The sequence below is a fragment of the Arxiozyma heterogenica genome, assembly GCF_036370985.1.
Source record: "Arxiozyma heterogenica strain weizmannii chromosome Unknown scaffold_25, whole genome shotgun sequence".
NCBI lineage: Eukaryota > Fungi > Ascomycota > Saccharomycetes > Saccharomycetales > Saccharomycetaceae > Arxiozyma > Arxiozyma heterogenica.
Genome location: NW_027042678.1, coordinates 72,283 through 87,789, shown reverse-complemented (window position 1 = coordinate 87,789; position 15,507 = coordinate 72,283). Strand labels below are relative to the sequence as shown.

At 31.8% G+C, this 15,507-nt stretch overlaps 4 protein-coding genes across 4 annotated transcripts; 3 read left to right on the top strand and 1 right to left on the bottom strand.

The window, feature by feature from the left end:
• Window positions 1-778: 778 nt before the first annotated feature.
• BNI1 (formin BNI1) lies at window positions 779-6,922 on the top strand (the record flags this gene model as incomplete). Its single annotated transcript, XM_064859431.1, has 1 exon — window positions 779-6,922. One exon carries the CDS (start codon window positions 779-781, stop codon window positions 6,920-6,922), a length of 6,144 nt encoding a protein of 2,047 aa, XP_064713674.1.
• Window positions 6,923-7,493: 571 nt separating this feature from the next.
• On the top strand, window positions 7,494-9,548 carry SEC2 (guanine nucleotide exchange factor SEC2; the record flags this gene model as incomplete). Its single annotated transcript, XM_064859430.1, has 1 exon — window positions 7,494-9,548. The coding sequence occupies one exon, from the start codon at window positions 7,494-7,496 to the stop codon at window positions 9,546-9,548; it is 2,055 nt and encodes a 684-aa protein (XP_064713673.1).
• Window positions 9,549-9,763: 215 nt separating this feature from the next.
• TOF1 (Tof1p) lies at window positions 9,764-13,489 on the bottom strand (the record flags this gene model as incomplete). Its single annotated transcript, XM_064859429.1, has 1 exon — window positions 9,764-13,489. The coding sequence occupies one exon, from the start codon at window positions 13,487-13,489 to the stop codon at window positions 9,764-9,766; it is 3,726 nt and encodes a 1,241-aa protein (XP_064713672.1).
• Window positions 13,490-14,456: 967 nt separating this feature from the next.
• On the top strand, window positions 14,457-15,497 carry GOR1 (glyoxylate reductase; the record flags this gene model as incomplete). Its single annotated transcript, XM_064859428.1, has 1 exon — window positions 14,457-15,497. One exon carries the CDS (start codon window positions 14,457-14,459, stop codon window positions 15,495-15,497), a length of 1,041 nt encoding a protein of 346 aa, XP_064713671.1.
• Between the last annotated feature and the right edge of the window lie 10 nt (window positions 15,498-15,507).

The window sequence follows — 15,507 nt, the reverse complement described above, 5'->3', positions numbered from 1 at the left end:
TATAATATTGGAGAATAATGAATATATAGAGATGTTTTTATGTAGAAATAGTTTCTCTCTGTAATCTAAAAATCAATGTATTTTTGTGTAGGTGAACAATAATATTTGTTGGTAGAAAGAATGATAATTATAATATTATATATACCTACAGGCAATGTTGTACCGTTGTGTTATATGATAATATGTTATCAACATACCTCTACACGTATATAAATATTTCCTATTCTAAATTGTTTGCACTTCACTCTACGATCTGTTTCTTTCTTGTTTTTTGTTTTTTTTCTTGTTTTGCCTTTTGGGGATATTTTATACTAAATAGGAAATACATGCCAAAATTACTTCTTTTTCATCTTTTTCTTCTGTTTCCTCTTATTTTTTGATAAGACGACAAAATAAAAACAAAACAAAAATAAAAAAAAAAATAAAAAAAATTACACAAAGCTTGAAAATGGAATTTTTTTCTGTTCATTTGTATTAAGAAAGCTTATCCGTTTGTCGTTAAAATATCAATTGCGAAGGTGTCAAAGATTATTTGTTGTTGTTAAAGGTCTCTCACGTTAAATTATTATTCATACTTCTCCTCTTTTTGTTAGGCTATCGTCATCACAATTATTGTTATTTTTTTTGGTTTTTTTGTGTTTTTTTTTTGTTTTCTTCTAATATACTAACCTCCATTTTGACTTCTAGGATTGCCATATCCTTTCACTCTTCTGATACATGCACATACATACATATACATATAAATATATATAAATATAAACATAAACATAATTAAACTATGCTGAAAAGAAATTCAAATAGTAGTCAGGGGAGCATGCACAATGGCGGTAATGATAATAATAACACAAATGGCAACGGCAGCAATAACAATAACAACAATAATATCGGATCTAGTATATTTCAGAATTTAAGAAGAATGACAAATGGCTCCTCAAGCCACATGAAATCTCCAAGTAGTTATTCTAATTCTATCAAATCTTCATCTCCAACAAGATATTCTGTGGATAGCAATAGTAATATTAATAACCCATTAAATAAGAAAAATTCTTTGAACTCCCAAAACTTATCTCAATATGTCAATCACTCCACAAATAATACCAATACCGCACATAACTTATCACATTCTAGGAACCAGTCTATACAGTCCAATAAACGATCTTCCAGCCATTCAACTGCCTTGAGTGATAAATTGTTGTATCGACAGCAATCAAATCTTTCGTCTTCTGCAAATAGTATATTGTCGCATGAGTCTAATATCTCCTCTAATTCAACATCTACATATCACACTTTTGTCAATTATTCGAAATATTTAAATTCAGATGGCCAATTCGTCGTACCTGAGATGCCTTCGGATCCTATAGAAGTGGAAGATATGTTTCTTGATATAATGTACAAAAGAAACATCTTCCCTAATTTGGATCCAGAGAAACAAAAAGAACTATTAAATTATGACGTCAATAAAAAATGGCTGATAGTCAAACAAGACTTGACAAGTGAATTCCAGAAATTTAAATCAAAGACTAAGAATATGTTTAAGTCAAAAACCCCTAATATAAACAGCATTAACAACAGCACTAACAGTAATTATAATAATAATAATAATAATTCAAATATACCCACTAATATAGCCACAACCCATACCTCTCAGCAGCCAAATAATATTCCTATATCTTCTTCTAACCATCGTGATTTACAAAGAAAGAGATCTAATATGACTTTAAGTTCACATGTAACTACACATACCAGTAAATCAATTAACTCTAGCAATACGACTACTTCTGCTAATTCAAATTCCAGAAATACTAATGTTTCTTCTGTGTCATCCTCTTCTCTACCCATCATTGTATCTCATTCAACTAAAAACGGTACTGTCAGTACAGGCCATAATAACAACAATAACCATCGATCAAGTTCAAACGTTTTTAATAATCTAAAGAACAATAATTCTAGTTCACAATCTTTATCTTCTGATAAAACAAGCAGATTACCTAGCCACTATGTTAAGAAAATTATTGCAGATCAATTGACTCTTGATCAAATGAATGATCTTTGGGTCACTCTAAGAACCGAACAACTAGGTTGGGTAGATGCATTTCTGGCTGATCAAGGTCACATTGCCATGGCTACTGTCCTCACTAATTCAATCTATAAAGTGTCTTCTTCCAATAATCATAAACTATCACAAGATCTATTAGATAAAGAACAAAGTTTTTTTAAATGTTTCAAAGTATTAGCTATGTTATCACAGGGGTTGAGAGAATTTACAAGTCACTCAATTATGACTGATACTATAGCAAGAGGTTTATTTTCAACAAGATTAAACACAAGAAGAATGGCTACAGAGATCTTCGTATGTATGCTGAGTAATCATCCAGATAACGATAAATGTTTTAACTCTATTTTAAGTTCAGTAGATGCAAATTTTACAATAGGCCAAAACTTACACATGATATCGTACTATAAAAAATACCCTGCCCCTTTCACAAATATTAATCTACAGACAGATTTGAAAGTGGTCCAATGTTGGTTATTTGCTTTAGAACAAACATTGGATGGCCGTGGTAGAATGGGTTCTTTGGTTGGCGCATCTGAAGATTTCAGAAAGCATGATGGAGAAAATTCAATATTAGAATATTGTCTGTGGTCATTAATTTTTATAAACAAGTTTTGTTCAATATCTAATCATATTCATCAAAGAAGAAAATTGAGAACAAAATTGGAAAATTATAGATTACTAAGAATAATGAATAAAATGAGATCACTAGATTATGAAAAGATTAATACTGAATTAGAAAATTATGAAAATTCTAAATTAGATGACTTTAATCTTCTATTAGAAGACCAAAAGAAAGTGACAGATATTGATTTGAATAATCCAATATCATTATTACAGAATTTATGGGATTCTTGCAAAAGTACGTCAAATGAATCTCTATTAGTCTCTTTAATACAACATTTATTTCTTTCAAGCACAAAAGTTATGGAAAATAATGAGGACCCAACACAACTATCTAAACAATTGAAATTAATGGATGCATTAGTCACAAACGTTGGTTCCTCATTATCTGCTGTCACAGATGAAGACGCTACTATGAACATGACTATACAAAGATTGTTTGATGCAATGCAAACTGATGAAGTGGCAAGACATGCAATAAGTGAAAGTAGACTCTTAACAAAAAAATTAGAGGAGGTGGAAGCTGACAAAGCAATTTTACAAGAAAAGTTAAGTAAAGCTGAAAATGGTCTGGTGGGTCAATTAGAGAAAGAGATCTCAGAGAGAGATAGGTTACTAGCTAAGAATCAAAGAGTCACACAACAATTGCAATCAGAATTGGATGATTTGAAAAAGAGAAATTTAATGGAAAAACATGAACATGAAGTGGAGTTAAGAAAAATGTTGACAATTTTAAATTCAAAGCCGGAGTTATACGAAGATACAAAGAATCGTTCAAATAGATTTAGAGTTAAAGATTCTGTAGATGAAACAAAGCAATTCAATATACAAAAGGTTATTCAAGATGGCTTACAAAAGAATAAAAGAAATTTCACTCAAGATGCAAGGAAATTTGGTATCACTGTACAACCAAATCAAAGATTGCAAAAACTTAGGTTACAGATGGAAGATATTGAAAAGGAGGCACGACAATTGGAAATGACAAATTTTGTTGACATTGAAAGATTAACAAACTCTGAAGATAAACCTCAAAGTAAGAAAAAGAAAAAGAAGAATATAAAGAAAAGTACTTCTCAGTTAGATTCTGAAAGAGATTCACAAGAAGCAAATATCAAAAAATTAAATGAGTTAAGGGATATTCTTGCGTCATTGCAAAATGAATCTAACGATATTTCTAAATTTAATGTAGAAGAACGTGTTAATGAAATGTTTAGTGACAAGAAACTAAAGGCTTTACAAAGGTTAAAGGATTTACAATCAAAGTTTAAAGACTTAAATATTAACTTTGATATAGATGAATTGATATCAGATACAGAGAAAACTGAATTTAGTGCCACTTCTTCAGGAAAAGAAGGCTACAGTACACTAGATCCAAGATCATCAACTATAAAACTTAATGAGATTGACCGTTTAACAAAAGAATTGTCAAGGTTGCAAGGTATTTTGCAGGATCGTGTAGCGAAAGAAAAAAATGTCAATGTATCTAACTCTTCTTTTTCATCTACATCTTCTTCAGACTCAGAGTCTTCTTCCTCAATATTATCAAATAATGATGTCACGAATGACACATTAGACAAGTCGGCTAGGGTATCTACTTCCTTTTTAGAAACGTTATCAAAGAAGTATGGTACTGGTCAAAAGGAGGTTGCGCAACCTATATCTGAGTCTCAACGAAATGTCATGGATAGATTAAGAAGGTTTTCTGGTCCGGCCCCTTATTTAGAAGAACTTAGCCAAAGAGTAAAACCTGCAGTTTCAATTAATGGACAAGAGGATGGTGAAAAAGATATAGTGACAGTTGTGGCAGAAGTTCCAGGCAAAGATCTTGAAACAAAAGAAAATGTTTTGAATAATTCAGCAACTGAGAAAGTGGCTACCGGTAATGATAATGTTGATGATGAAAATGACAAGCAACCTGATATTCTAGGTACTGGATCAGAAGCTGTCAAAGATGAGGGATCCAAGTCTACATCTGAGGATGTTTTCAAGACAGCACCAGATACGCCTGTTAAAGAGAAGGAAGCAATTGTATCTTCTTCTTCTGATATTCCACCACCACCTCCTCCTCCATTGCCTTCTTTGTTTTCCACTGCCAGAATGCTGGCCTCTGATATCACAGATTCCACTCCAGAATCAGAGTTGCAAGATACCCCAAGTACAACAACAATCCCTCCTCCACCTCCACCTCCACCTCCATCATTCCTGTCTAATAATGAGGACATATTTTCATCTGATCCACCTATTGCTCCTCCTCCACCTCCATCATTTAACAGATTATCTACAATACCTCCTGTTCCTCCTTTAATGGCAAAGTCGGACAGTTCTTCTTCTATTGCTTCACCGCTGTTAGTACAATCTGCTAGTGGGATTTTTGAAAAGTATCCACGTCCACAGAAGAGATTAAAACAATTACATTGGGAAAAGCTTGAATCAACAGATAACTCAATCTGGAATTTCAGCCAAGCAGAAAAATTTGCAGATGATCTATATGAAAGGGGTGTTTTATCCGATTTGGAAAGAGCTTTTGCTGCAAGAGAGATTAAATCGTTACATTCTAGAAGGAAGGAAGATTTAGATAAAATAACCTTTCTAAGTCGTGATATTTCTCAACAATTTGGAATCAATCTCCATTCCTTCAGTAATTTGGAAGTTTCTGATTTAGTGACAAAAATATTACGATGCGAAAGAGATGTACTTCAAAATCCTACAGTGATTGACTTTTTATCTAAACAGGAAATAGTGGAGGTTTCTGTAAATTTAGCAAGGAATTTTGCACCTTATACTACTGATTGGGATGGTGTGAAAACAGTGGAGGAAGCTAAATTTCCTGAAAAGGATCCTAACGAACTTCAAAGGGCTGATCAAATCTATCTTCAGTTGATGGTAAATCTTCAATCTTACTGGGCGTCAAGAATGAGAGCAATTAAAGTCATCACCACATATGAAAGAGAGTATTCTGAGTTATTAGGTAAATTAAGGAAAATTGATAAAGCTGTTGGTTGTTTACAGGATTCTGAAAATTTAAGAAATGTTTTCAATGTTATTTTAGCAGTTGGTAACTATATGAATGATGCATCTAAACAAGCACAAGGGTTTAAATTGACAACGTTACAAAGATTGACTTTTATTAAAGATACTACTAACAGTATGACATTTTTAAACTATGTTGAAAAGATAGTTAGGAAGAATTATCCAAAGTTTGGTGATTTTTTAAAGGAGTTGGAACCAGTTTTAGATGTAGTGAAGATATCTATTGAACAGTTAGTCAATGATTGTAAAGAATTTAGTCAATCGATTGTTAATGTGGAGAGGTCTATTGATATTGGTAATTTGAGTGATTCTTCTAAATTCCATCCATTAGATAGGGTGCTAGTAAAAGTGTTGCCATTTTTACCTGAAGCTTTAAAGAAGGGTGATCTATTAAATGATGAAGTAAAACTGACCATAATGGAATTTAATAATTTGATGCAAGTTTATGGTGAGGATTGTGATGATAAATTTGCTAAGGATTCATTTTTTAAGAAATTTGCAGATTTTATACAAGAGTATAAGAAAGCTCAATTACAGAATCTGAAAGCTGAAGAAGAAGAATTGGCCTACGAAAAACATAAGAAGATGATAGAAGAACAGCAAAAGAAGGCGGAACTTGCTCAACAAAAACAAAGAGAGAGAGAAAGTGGCAAAGATAGTAATAATAATGACAGCTTGGAGGAATCTTCAGAGAATGGCGATAAACGGGCAGTAATGGATGTATTATTAGAACAGTTAAAGAATGCAGGGACAACTAAAGCAGATCCATCATCAGCAAGGAAAAGAGCTTTGGCAAGAAAGAAAATGGCTGTTGATAAGAACACGAGTGGGAGTATGAACGAGTTGGATACAGATGAGGATTCCATGATATATTCACCAGATACAAAGAAAAAATCCATTGATCCATATATTACTGGTTCCCCAACACCTGCTCATAGAATCGTCAACTCAGAGACTCAAGATGAAGATGAAATTACAGATAGAGCAAAAGCTTTGTTATTGGAATTAAGAGGAGATGTATCACCCACCAAAAAGAATACATTATTGGATGAACATCGTGAGAGATTGCGTGCACGTAGGAAACGTAATGGTAGTAGCACTATGTCTACAGGTTCTTCCTCTAATAGATTAGTCTTTTTGGATTCTGAAGAAACGGCTGGGTCACAAAATTCAAATTCAGAAAGGGATACATATCTCTCTGATGTAGCTGAATAATATTGAGAAAATTTATTTACAACTTTTTTTTTGCATGGACTATTTGCATACATATATACATATATACAACATATGGTTATTTACGTATACATATCTACATATATTAATATATTATTAATGAATCAATTATTATATTCGCATCTACATTTTGCAGACGCCTAATATTTTCGATCTCTCATCATAGCAGTACATAGTTATCATGGTAATAGTAATGGCGGTCGTGGGATTATTATACGTGTGCAATTGCATGTAATATATAATCTTATGTATGATGGATTTTTTTTTCGTTTACATCGTTCCGTGTATGATTTTTTTTTTATTTATGCAATTTTATAACTTTTAATTTTTGTATATTTTTTTAAATTAAATAGTAGTATCTATGAAAGACTTGTTAAAGTTTTATAGAGGCAAAGTAGTTTGTCCTGCTCCATGTAGATTGTTATAAAAAAATAGGATCTAGTGTCAACAGCTGTTGTGTTTTGTGTTAATAAAGTTGTTTTACTATTGAATACTTTATTGTTGTTGGAACATATAGACATAGAATCTAAAAAAAACTGTAAATGGTTAAAATATGACAGAATTAGACGAAGAAAACAAAAGAATATCTCAACAGGTGACAGCTATGTCAACCCAGTTGATTGAAAGTATACGTGCCCAATCTGGATTGGAAGCTAAATTGAATCAAATGACTAAGAAAGTAACTCTTTTACAAAAGGAATCAGACAAATATATGACTTTGAAACAAGACTATGAAACGTTACAAAGGCAATTAAATAATACAAAGGAACAATTGACTGCTTATAAAGCTGATCTACAAAAGGAAAAAAAGCTTCGAACTGAGGCAGAGAGTATGGTAAAACAATTGGAAGGTGAAGTGGAAGATTTGACTGCATCATTATTTGCTGAAGCAAACAATATGGTAGCAGATGCTAGAAAGGAGAAACATACTACAGAAATTTTAAATAGAAAATTGTTGGAATCTGTGAAGGACAAGGATAATGCGTTAGAGACAATGAAGGCACAATTAGAACATTTGAAAAGATATGTAGAAAAAATGGAATCCGAATCTGCATCAATCTACAATTCAAATAATCAAAGATATTCCACAGTAGTTTCGGATTTGGATAATCTATCATTAAGAAAAACAAAGACAGAGAATTCCTTACAATCAGAACTTCCAAGTTCCCCAACAGTATTATATTCTCCCAACGTATCAGCAATTAGATATGATTTGAATCTATACCAAGAATTTTTGAAATTTATAGCATGTTTATCAACTTGTAAATCAATAAGAGACAGCTCAAACGATTCTAAACTTTTAAGAAGACTAAACAACGATGAAATATCACCAATATTAAAAATTGATAATGCTCCAGGTATTAGTATATGGAACAGAAAGAGTCTCTTAAACTCTATGATGGATGGATTAGTGGTTATTGAACCAATTAGCGGGGTTAATGAAACTTATCAAATTGGTTACTATTCACCAATGATGAACAGATCTGTTAATGATAATTCTTCTCATCTTTTTAATTATCCAAATGATTCACCTCCCGTTGCTACACACGATTCGTGCGCACTTTGTGGTGAATCAAGAGATGATAATGTTACACATGCAAGAATGCACACTTTAAAAGTGCAAGTAAGAGATGATAGTGGGAATTCAACAATACAGAACTCATATCCTTTATGTTTATGGTGTGTATTAAGGGTTAGACAAACTTGTGATATTTATGCATTCTTACGCTCATTAAAATTAGGGACATGGAATTTGGAAACAGTTACAATAAAAGATAATAGTGGTGTAGAAACTACAGCACCGATAAATTCTAATAAAACTAAAGGCTCCTCAGCTAACAGTGGTAATATAAAAAAAAAGAGAGAAGAACTACGTATTAAAAGAATGAGTTTTATAGGTGGATTGGGTATTAATACTTCTTCAAGTAGGTGTGTTCCTCATGTTGAAAGTAATACAAAAAGTCAAACAGACATTTCCGGAAAACCTAGTACAAATATTGAACGTGCGTGGTTGCAGCTTTGTAAATTAAGATCTATGTTACATTGGGCACATATTGGTGTTTGGTCTATCAGTGATTCAATATCTACTAAAATTGGTCCAATTAATATGGAGGAGAGTAATACTAATGAGGAAAATGATGATATTAACATTAATTTTGGAAGGATAGATAAACATTGTGATACGAGTGTATCACAAGGTACAAGTGATAAATCTGTTCAATCAGATACTACAAGATTATCTAGTTGTAATGAGGTAGTGTCGGGAGCACCATCATCTTTGGATAGTAATTCAAAAACTGATGAAAAATCGATGAATACCGAAGGTAACATTGTTGCAAGTGAAAAAAATAACTATGACAAGGAGCTTGAACCTAATTTGAATTCTTCCGAGGAATTAGTTTTAGAAGCAGTTTCTGGGAATATGGGCAGTGATCAGGAAGTTCAAGCTACAGATGTTGATGATAGAACAAAAGAGAGTATTGATATAATAGGGGAATATGACGAAAATGATGAAACAAAAAACGAATCAACCGTATTGAATAATGAAACTAATGATGATGATGAATCGAGCACTGATCAGTACACCGACACAAGAGATGGTATCTAATTAAAATTTTCCAATTCAATTTTATAAATATAGTTAAAAGATTAATGTTGTAATCTTATATTATTGAAGATCTATTTAGTTTTATGCTAATGTTTTATATATATATGTGTGTAATTGTCATTACAATTTATTGTTTTGTCTCATAGATAAGTAATTATAATGATTACCAATGTGTAAATAACACTAGTTGTCCTTTAAGTTTACCTTATATATGATTATTCCTCTTCATCATCATTCAATGCTATCTTTCTTATTTTTGATTTTCTAACCTGAATTTTCCCTTCTTCTAAATTATTAGATGTAGGTGTACCATCTTCATGTGTTCTTTTATTTGAATTTTCAATGGGTATTACTTCTGAGTTATAGTCGCTATCTAAGATAAATGTATCTTCTTCATCTGATATATTTTTACTTAATATTGAATTCACTATATTTCTGTTGCTTGTAATCTTGTCGAGGGATGATTGGTTTAATGAAGCAGCTCCTAGCCCTTTGTTTGTGCTAATAATGCTATTACTGACATCTCCTCTAATTGTGTTAGAACGATGTAAGGATTCGATAGGGGGAATAGGCCCATTAAATAACTCAGAAAAATCGCTTAAAATGCTCCCATTATTGTCTATTCTCTCCTTAATAAATTTCCCAAATATGTTGTGTTGCATTGGTGATAATTGCCCACCATTTTTATCCAGCAGCCAACGTAAATACATTTCATTTTCAAAGAATATTGGATTAAACTGATCTTCATCATCAGAATCATCAGAATCAACATATTCTTTGCTAAAAACTTTCGATTGTTGTTTTTGTGGTTTAAGAGTTTCTGGATTATTTCTTTTTTTTGAAGTAACGCTGTTCTTAGATTTCTTAGTACTACTCTTTTTTCTTGATGCTGCTATACCTTTTTTATGCGAATTGTTTTCCCTTGTATGGATCTTAATTTTGTTGTCCAAGTCCCTGAAATAGTCACTATCATCAATTTCGTCATCTTGAACAATATTGGGATCAGTTAAATCGTACTGTTCGTTCCCTGTCCATCCATCCTCTTCACTAGATACATAATCGTAAACTTTTCTTGGGCGTATCAAGTATGTTGATGCAGCTAATCCATTCGGAGTTTCAAATGTTGTAGTTGTATATTTTTTCAGCAAATCCAAAGCTTCTTTAAGCTGTGAAATTTCAAGTGAACCAGGTAAATAGCATGCTTCTGCTGCTGACATTGGAATATTATATCCAATTAACTTTAACAGGGCTCTCAGATCTCTATCGGAAAGTATAGGATTACCAAATTCTTGAGACATTGTAAATTTTTCGTCTGGTGGACTAGCTGTTTCATTTTCATTTAAAATGTTCACAGTTAACCACGATTTGAAAATGTCAATGCATTTTGATATATGCGCAATTAGTTTATCTATATATTCACTTTTAGATTCATCGATTAGTGTTGCCACCAAGATTCCGAATTTCATATCCTTAACTGTAGAAGGTGGTAGCATCTCTTCATCAGGTAGTGGTTTAAACAAGCTTTCGGGTACACCATAATCTGGGTTTTTTGATTGAGGTTTTTTTTCACCGTATTTTTGGTAGTAGGATAATTCACCATCATGAATTGAAGGGAAAAGTAATTCTATGATCCATGATGGTGATTTTTTTATCCTTGATTTTAATCTTTGCAAATAGTAATTAGTAAATTGTTCCACATGTTTTCGCACTCTAGCACTTTTTTCAATGCCATCCTCACTTAGCATATCATGTAAAAGTACAATCAAGTCTAATCTAAACAAATACGCTTCTTCCTTCGCTTGAATGAATACTCTATGGAAAAATGCAATAATCTTTTTGATTTGATCACTTTCTAGCTCCCTGAATCTTCTTAAAAAAGTAATATAGGTTTCAATTGTAAAATCATTTATATAACTACGTTGAACCTTTTTGAAGTCGACTTCTATTGAGGAATAAGATGGAGTTAAAATATCGATAGCTTCGTCTCTCTCTACTTTGTCTTCTTCCATAACTTTTTCAATGTCAGCCTCACTAATATGAAGATTTCTCTTTCCTTTTCGTTTACCTGTTATTATCAATTTATTGTTGTCTGATGAATACTGTTCCAATATTTTAAGTACGGTATGTGTTAAATCAATACAACTCATCATATACTGTGTTGTATGTTTGATTGCTGTCTTGGGAATATTTGACAATAGCTGGATTCTTTCATCACTAAATAACCGACTTAGAATAAATTCAATATCCTCTGAATCAGCATCATTATTTTTTTCGTTATTAACTAGTAATAATAATTCATTGAATGCGATCATTGCTGCATGCACCATGATCCAATTTCTCATGTCAAAAGAAGTCCTTAATAAATGGGATACTAAGATAAAGGAGGTTTCTTTTAATGCTTCCGACACATAGATTAAATCTGCGTTTTGGTTGACAGAACATCTGAGCATTTGATATTTGAGAAACCAAGCGTAAAATAAAAGGTATTCAATGTGCTCTATCATAACAATTTTATCTTGTTCAGTAGTGATATAATTAGTGATACTATGTAAAAGGATATTAAAACTAGAATCAATGAAATTATTAATAAAATTTGTGAAAATATCAACCATGTGACTTTGTAATAATAAAAATCTTGAACCTTGAGAATTTAATAAATTATTCGGTAAGCCTTCTTCCAACGGATCATCTTTAATCCGAGTGATTCTTTTATTCCATCTTTTCCTGCTATCTAATTTATTTAAGACTGTTGATTCATTTAAAATGTTTTGTGTCCCGGAGACGGTTAATCTGGTCTGATTGTCGGTCTGGATTGATATCAGTGCACCAAATCTTGAATGTCTTGAAGATGTATTTCTAATCAAATGTTTTTTCATCTGTAACTCCTTTTTCAATAAATCTTTTAATTCCATTTCAGGTATAGATGTATACAGTTTATAACCACCCTCGGACTCATTTGAATGTGGTAGTAGTCCGTGCTTATTTTTTTCTTGCTTAAATAATAATTTTGGATTAATATCTTTGGTTAAATAAAACATAATTTCTAAGATGGGAATATTAATGAAATCTTGATCAAATTCTGTATTTAATGAACTTGATAAGGTCAAAATTAGAGATAAAACTTTATTTTCATGGAAACATTTGATTAATGTGTTTAGAGAAATATCATCAAGAGAAACATTTGGAGGTAAAGAATCTGTTGTTGTAATACCTTTATTGTTAACAGTATTGCTGCTACTTTCACTTGATCCAGTTTTAGTCTGTCTCTTACTAGTAATCATAATCTCACCAGGTTCAATAGCAATCAAATTTCTAAAAAAATTTAAAGCCAATTTAATGATCATATTGTCTCTTGGACTTCTTGATAATCTATCTACCTTCATCACCTTAATAACAAGCCTGTTAACTGCTTTCAAGACCTTTCCATTTTCAGTTGACAAAATTGCCTTCTTATATATTAGCTGATATTTTTTCAAGTCTGCATAGTAATTGACTTGGTTAGAAGAAGAATGTTCGGTGATTATAAGAGGCCATGTCATTAACACCATTAGTTGTAGACAATGCAAAGCAATTTTATCATGAAATATTTTATTTTTCATTACGGGCACTGACGATTGATTAGGATCATCTGGATTTTGTTTTTGTCTTTTTTTCAATATTTTGGCTTCCTTACAAGACTTGTTTTCCCAATCAATTAAAATTGGTATTAAATCATCGGTGAAAATTTTATACTCAGCGGCAGCCATAGCCACTTCCCATGTATGTTGTTGATCATCAACCAATTTAAACCATCGTTTCAAATCTTTCAAACATGCTAGGCAGTCATCCCCTAACTTATAAGGTGGAGGATCCACATTTGAAGTATAATCAGGACCACCAATAGCAGTAGCTAAAAGTGCAATTCTAGCGCGTAAAACTGTATGAGGATTCTCCTGTTCCATAATTAACTATGGTTAATATTGAGCCCAATAAAATACTGATTACGATTGTTGATTTGATTAAAAAATAGAGAAATATTGAAAGAATAGATGTTTGTTAAAATGTAATTTTAGCTTAGTAATAGCTTGAATCTTGGTTTTGAATCTTAGATCTCTTTTAACGAATACTTAAATGTCAATAATGGTGAATAATAGTTCAGTTATTGAATTTTTGGTATGAACTGGTCTTGCTATTTGTTCATTTTAACGGTAATCTAATACTAATAACAATAATATCGATAGTAAAATGATAGTATTTCATCTCTTTTGAAGTAACTGCTGTCATCACTCACGTGTCTCTTTGAATATTTTTCTCTATTATCATTCTGTTTGATGCTTTCGTTTTATGCGTTTTTTTTGATATTGTGCGTGATTGTCGGAATTTTTATTTCCGTAATAAGCCGTATTTGTCGGCATTTTTCCGCTAATTTTGTACAAGAGATCAAAAGATATGACGTAATTAATATTAGTAATTAAAAATCCATACTCTTTTTTACATTATGTAAGTAATCAAATTAAGGATTTTTTTTCATTTATTGACTTAATATATGTATAAGAAGAAAATCATGATATATAAACTCTCACAATCATATCAAAACAGTTTACTAATTAGAACTATATGATAATGACAATTTGATTGCTCGTTGTCGTTGAACGTTGATATGCGCTGTTATGATAATAGGAGACAAAAGATAACACGTGGCTGACTTGATAGCGGAATTTAAAATAAAAAAAACTTATTTAGCCAACAATTATTCCCTTACAATTAACTTGCACGTATATTTGTATGCTTGTACATTTACAGTATTTATTTTCAATTGCAACAGGCTAGTTACTGCAGTAGAAAGACTAAAAGAAGGAATAACGATTGAAAAGGTCAGAAATATTTTTCTATTGAGGTTAATTGCTATTATAGTACTTCTATATAACAATGATAAGGCCAGTTGTACTTTGCCTTGGTGATACACGTTTTGCTCAAGAAGCTTTACAACAGTTAGAGTTAATTGCTGAATGTGTAACATTACCAGAAGATACAACAAGAGAAAAATTTTTTACCTTATTAAATGATCCAACTTCTAAACTTTCCAAGGTTTCGATTATTACAAGAACAGCAGGTAGTATTAAACAAACTGGTAGATTCGATAAGGAATTAGCTGAAAAGTTACCTGACAACGTGGTTGCAATTTGTCACAATGGCGCAGGGTATGATCAAATAGATGTTAGGTATTTTAATGATAGACATATTCAAGTGTCCAATACCCCCCATATTGTAAGTAATGCTACTGCAGATAATCATGTCTTTCTTCTCTTAGGTGCATTAAGAAATTTTTCATATGGGTCAAGAAATCTTTTAGAAGGTAAATGGCCTCAAACTGGTGAGAGCGCAGGTACACCATATGGGCATGATCCAGAAGGCAAGACAGTTGGGATTTTAGGTCTTGGTGGTATAGGACGTGCCATAGTGAAAAGATTGAAACCATTTGGGTTTAAAGAATTTATATATCATAATAGAAGAAAATTGTCGTCTGATTTGGAAAATGGTTGTAGATATGTTTCATTTGATGAATTATTAACACAATCAGATATTATATCTATTAATGTTCCTTTGAACCAAAATACTCGTCATCTATTGGATTCTAATGCCTTTGAAAAGATGAAACAGGGTGTTGTCATTGTTAATACTGCTCGAGGTGCTATTATTGACGAAGTCGCATTAATTTGTGCTTTAAAATCTGGGAAAGTTAGGTCTGCAGGATTGGATGTTTTTGAATTTGAACCACATGTATCAAAGGAGTTAATGGATATGAAACAAGTGTTAGTACTGCCTCATATGGGAACATATTGTGTAGAAACAACACAGAAGATGGAAGAACATGTGTTTCGTAACGTTGAGAGTGTTATAAAAACAGGTAAAGTTATTTCAATTGTGCCTGAAATTTGCGAGGAAGAATGGTTTAAAAATTTAGCTTAGTTTCCTTTTA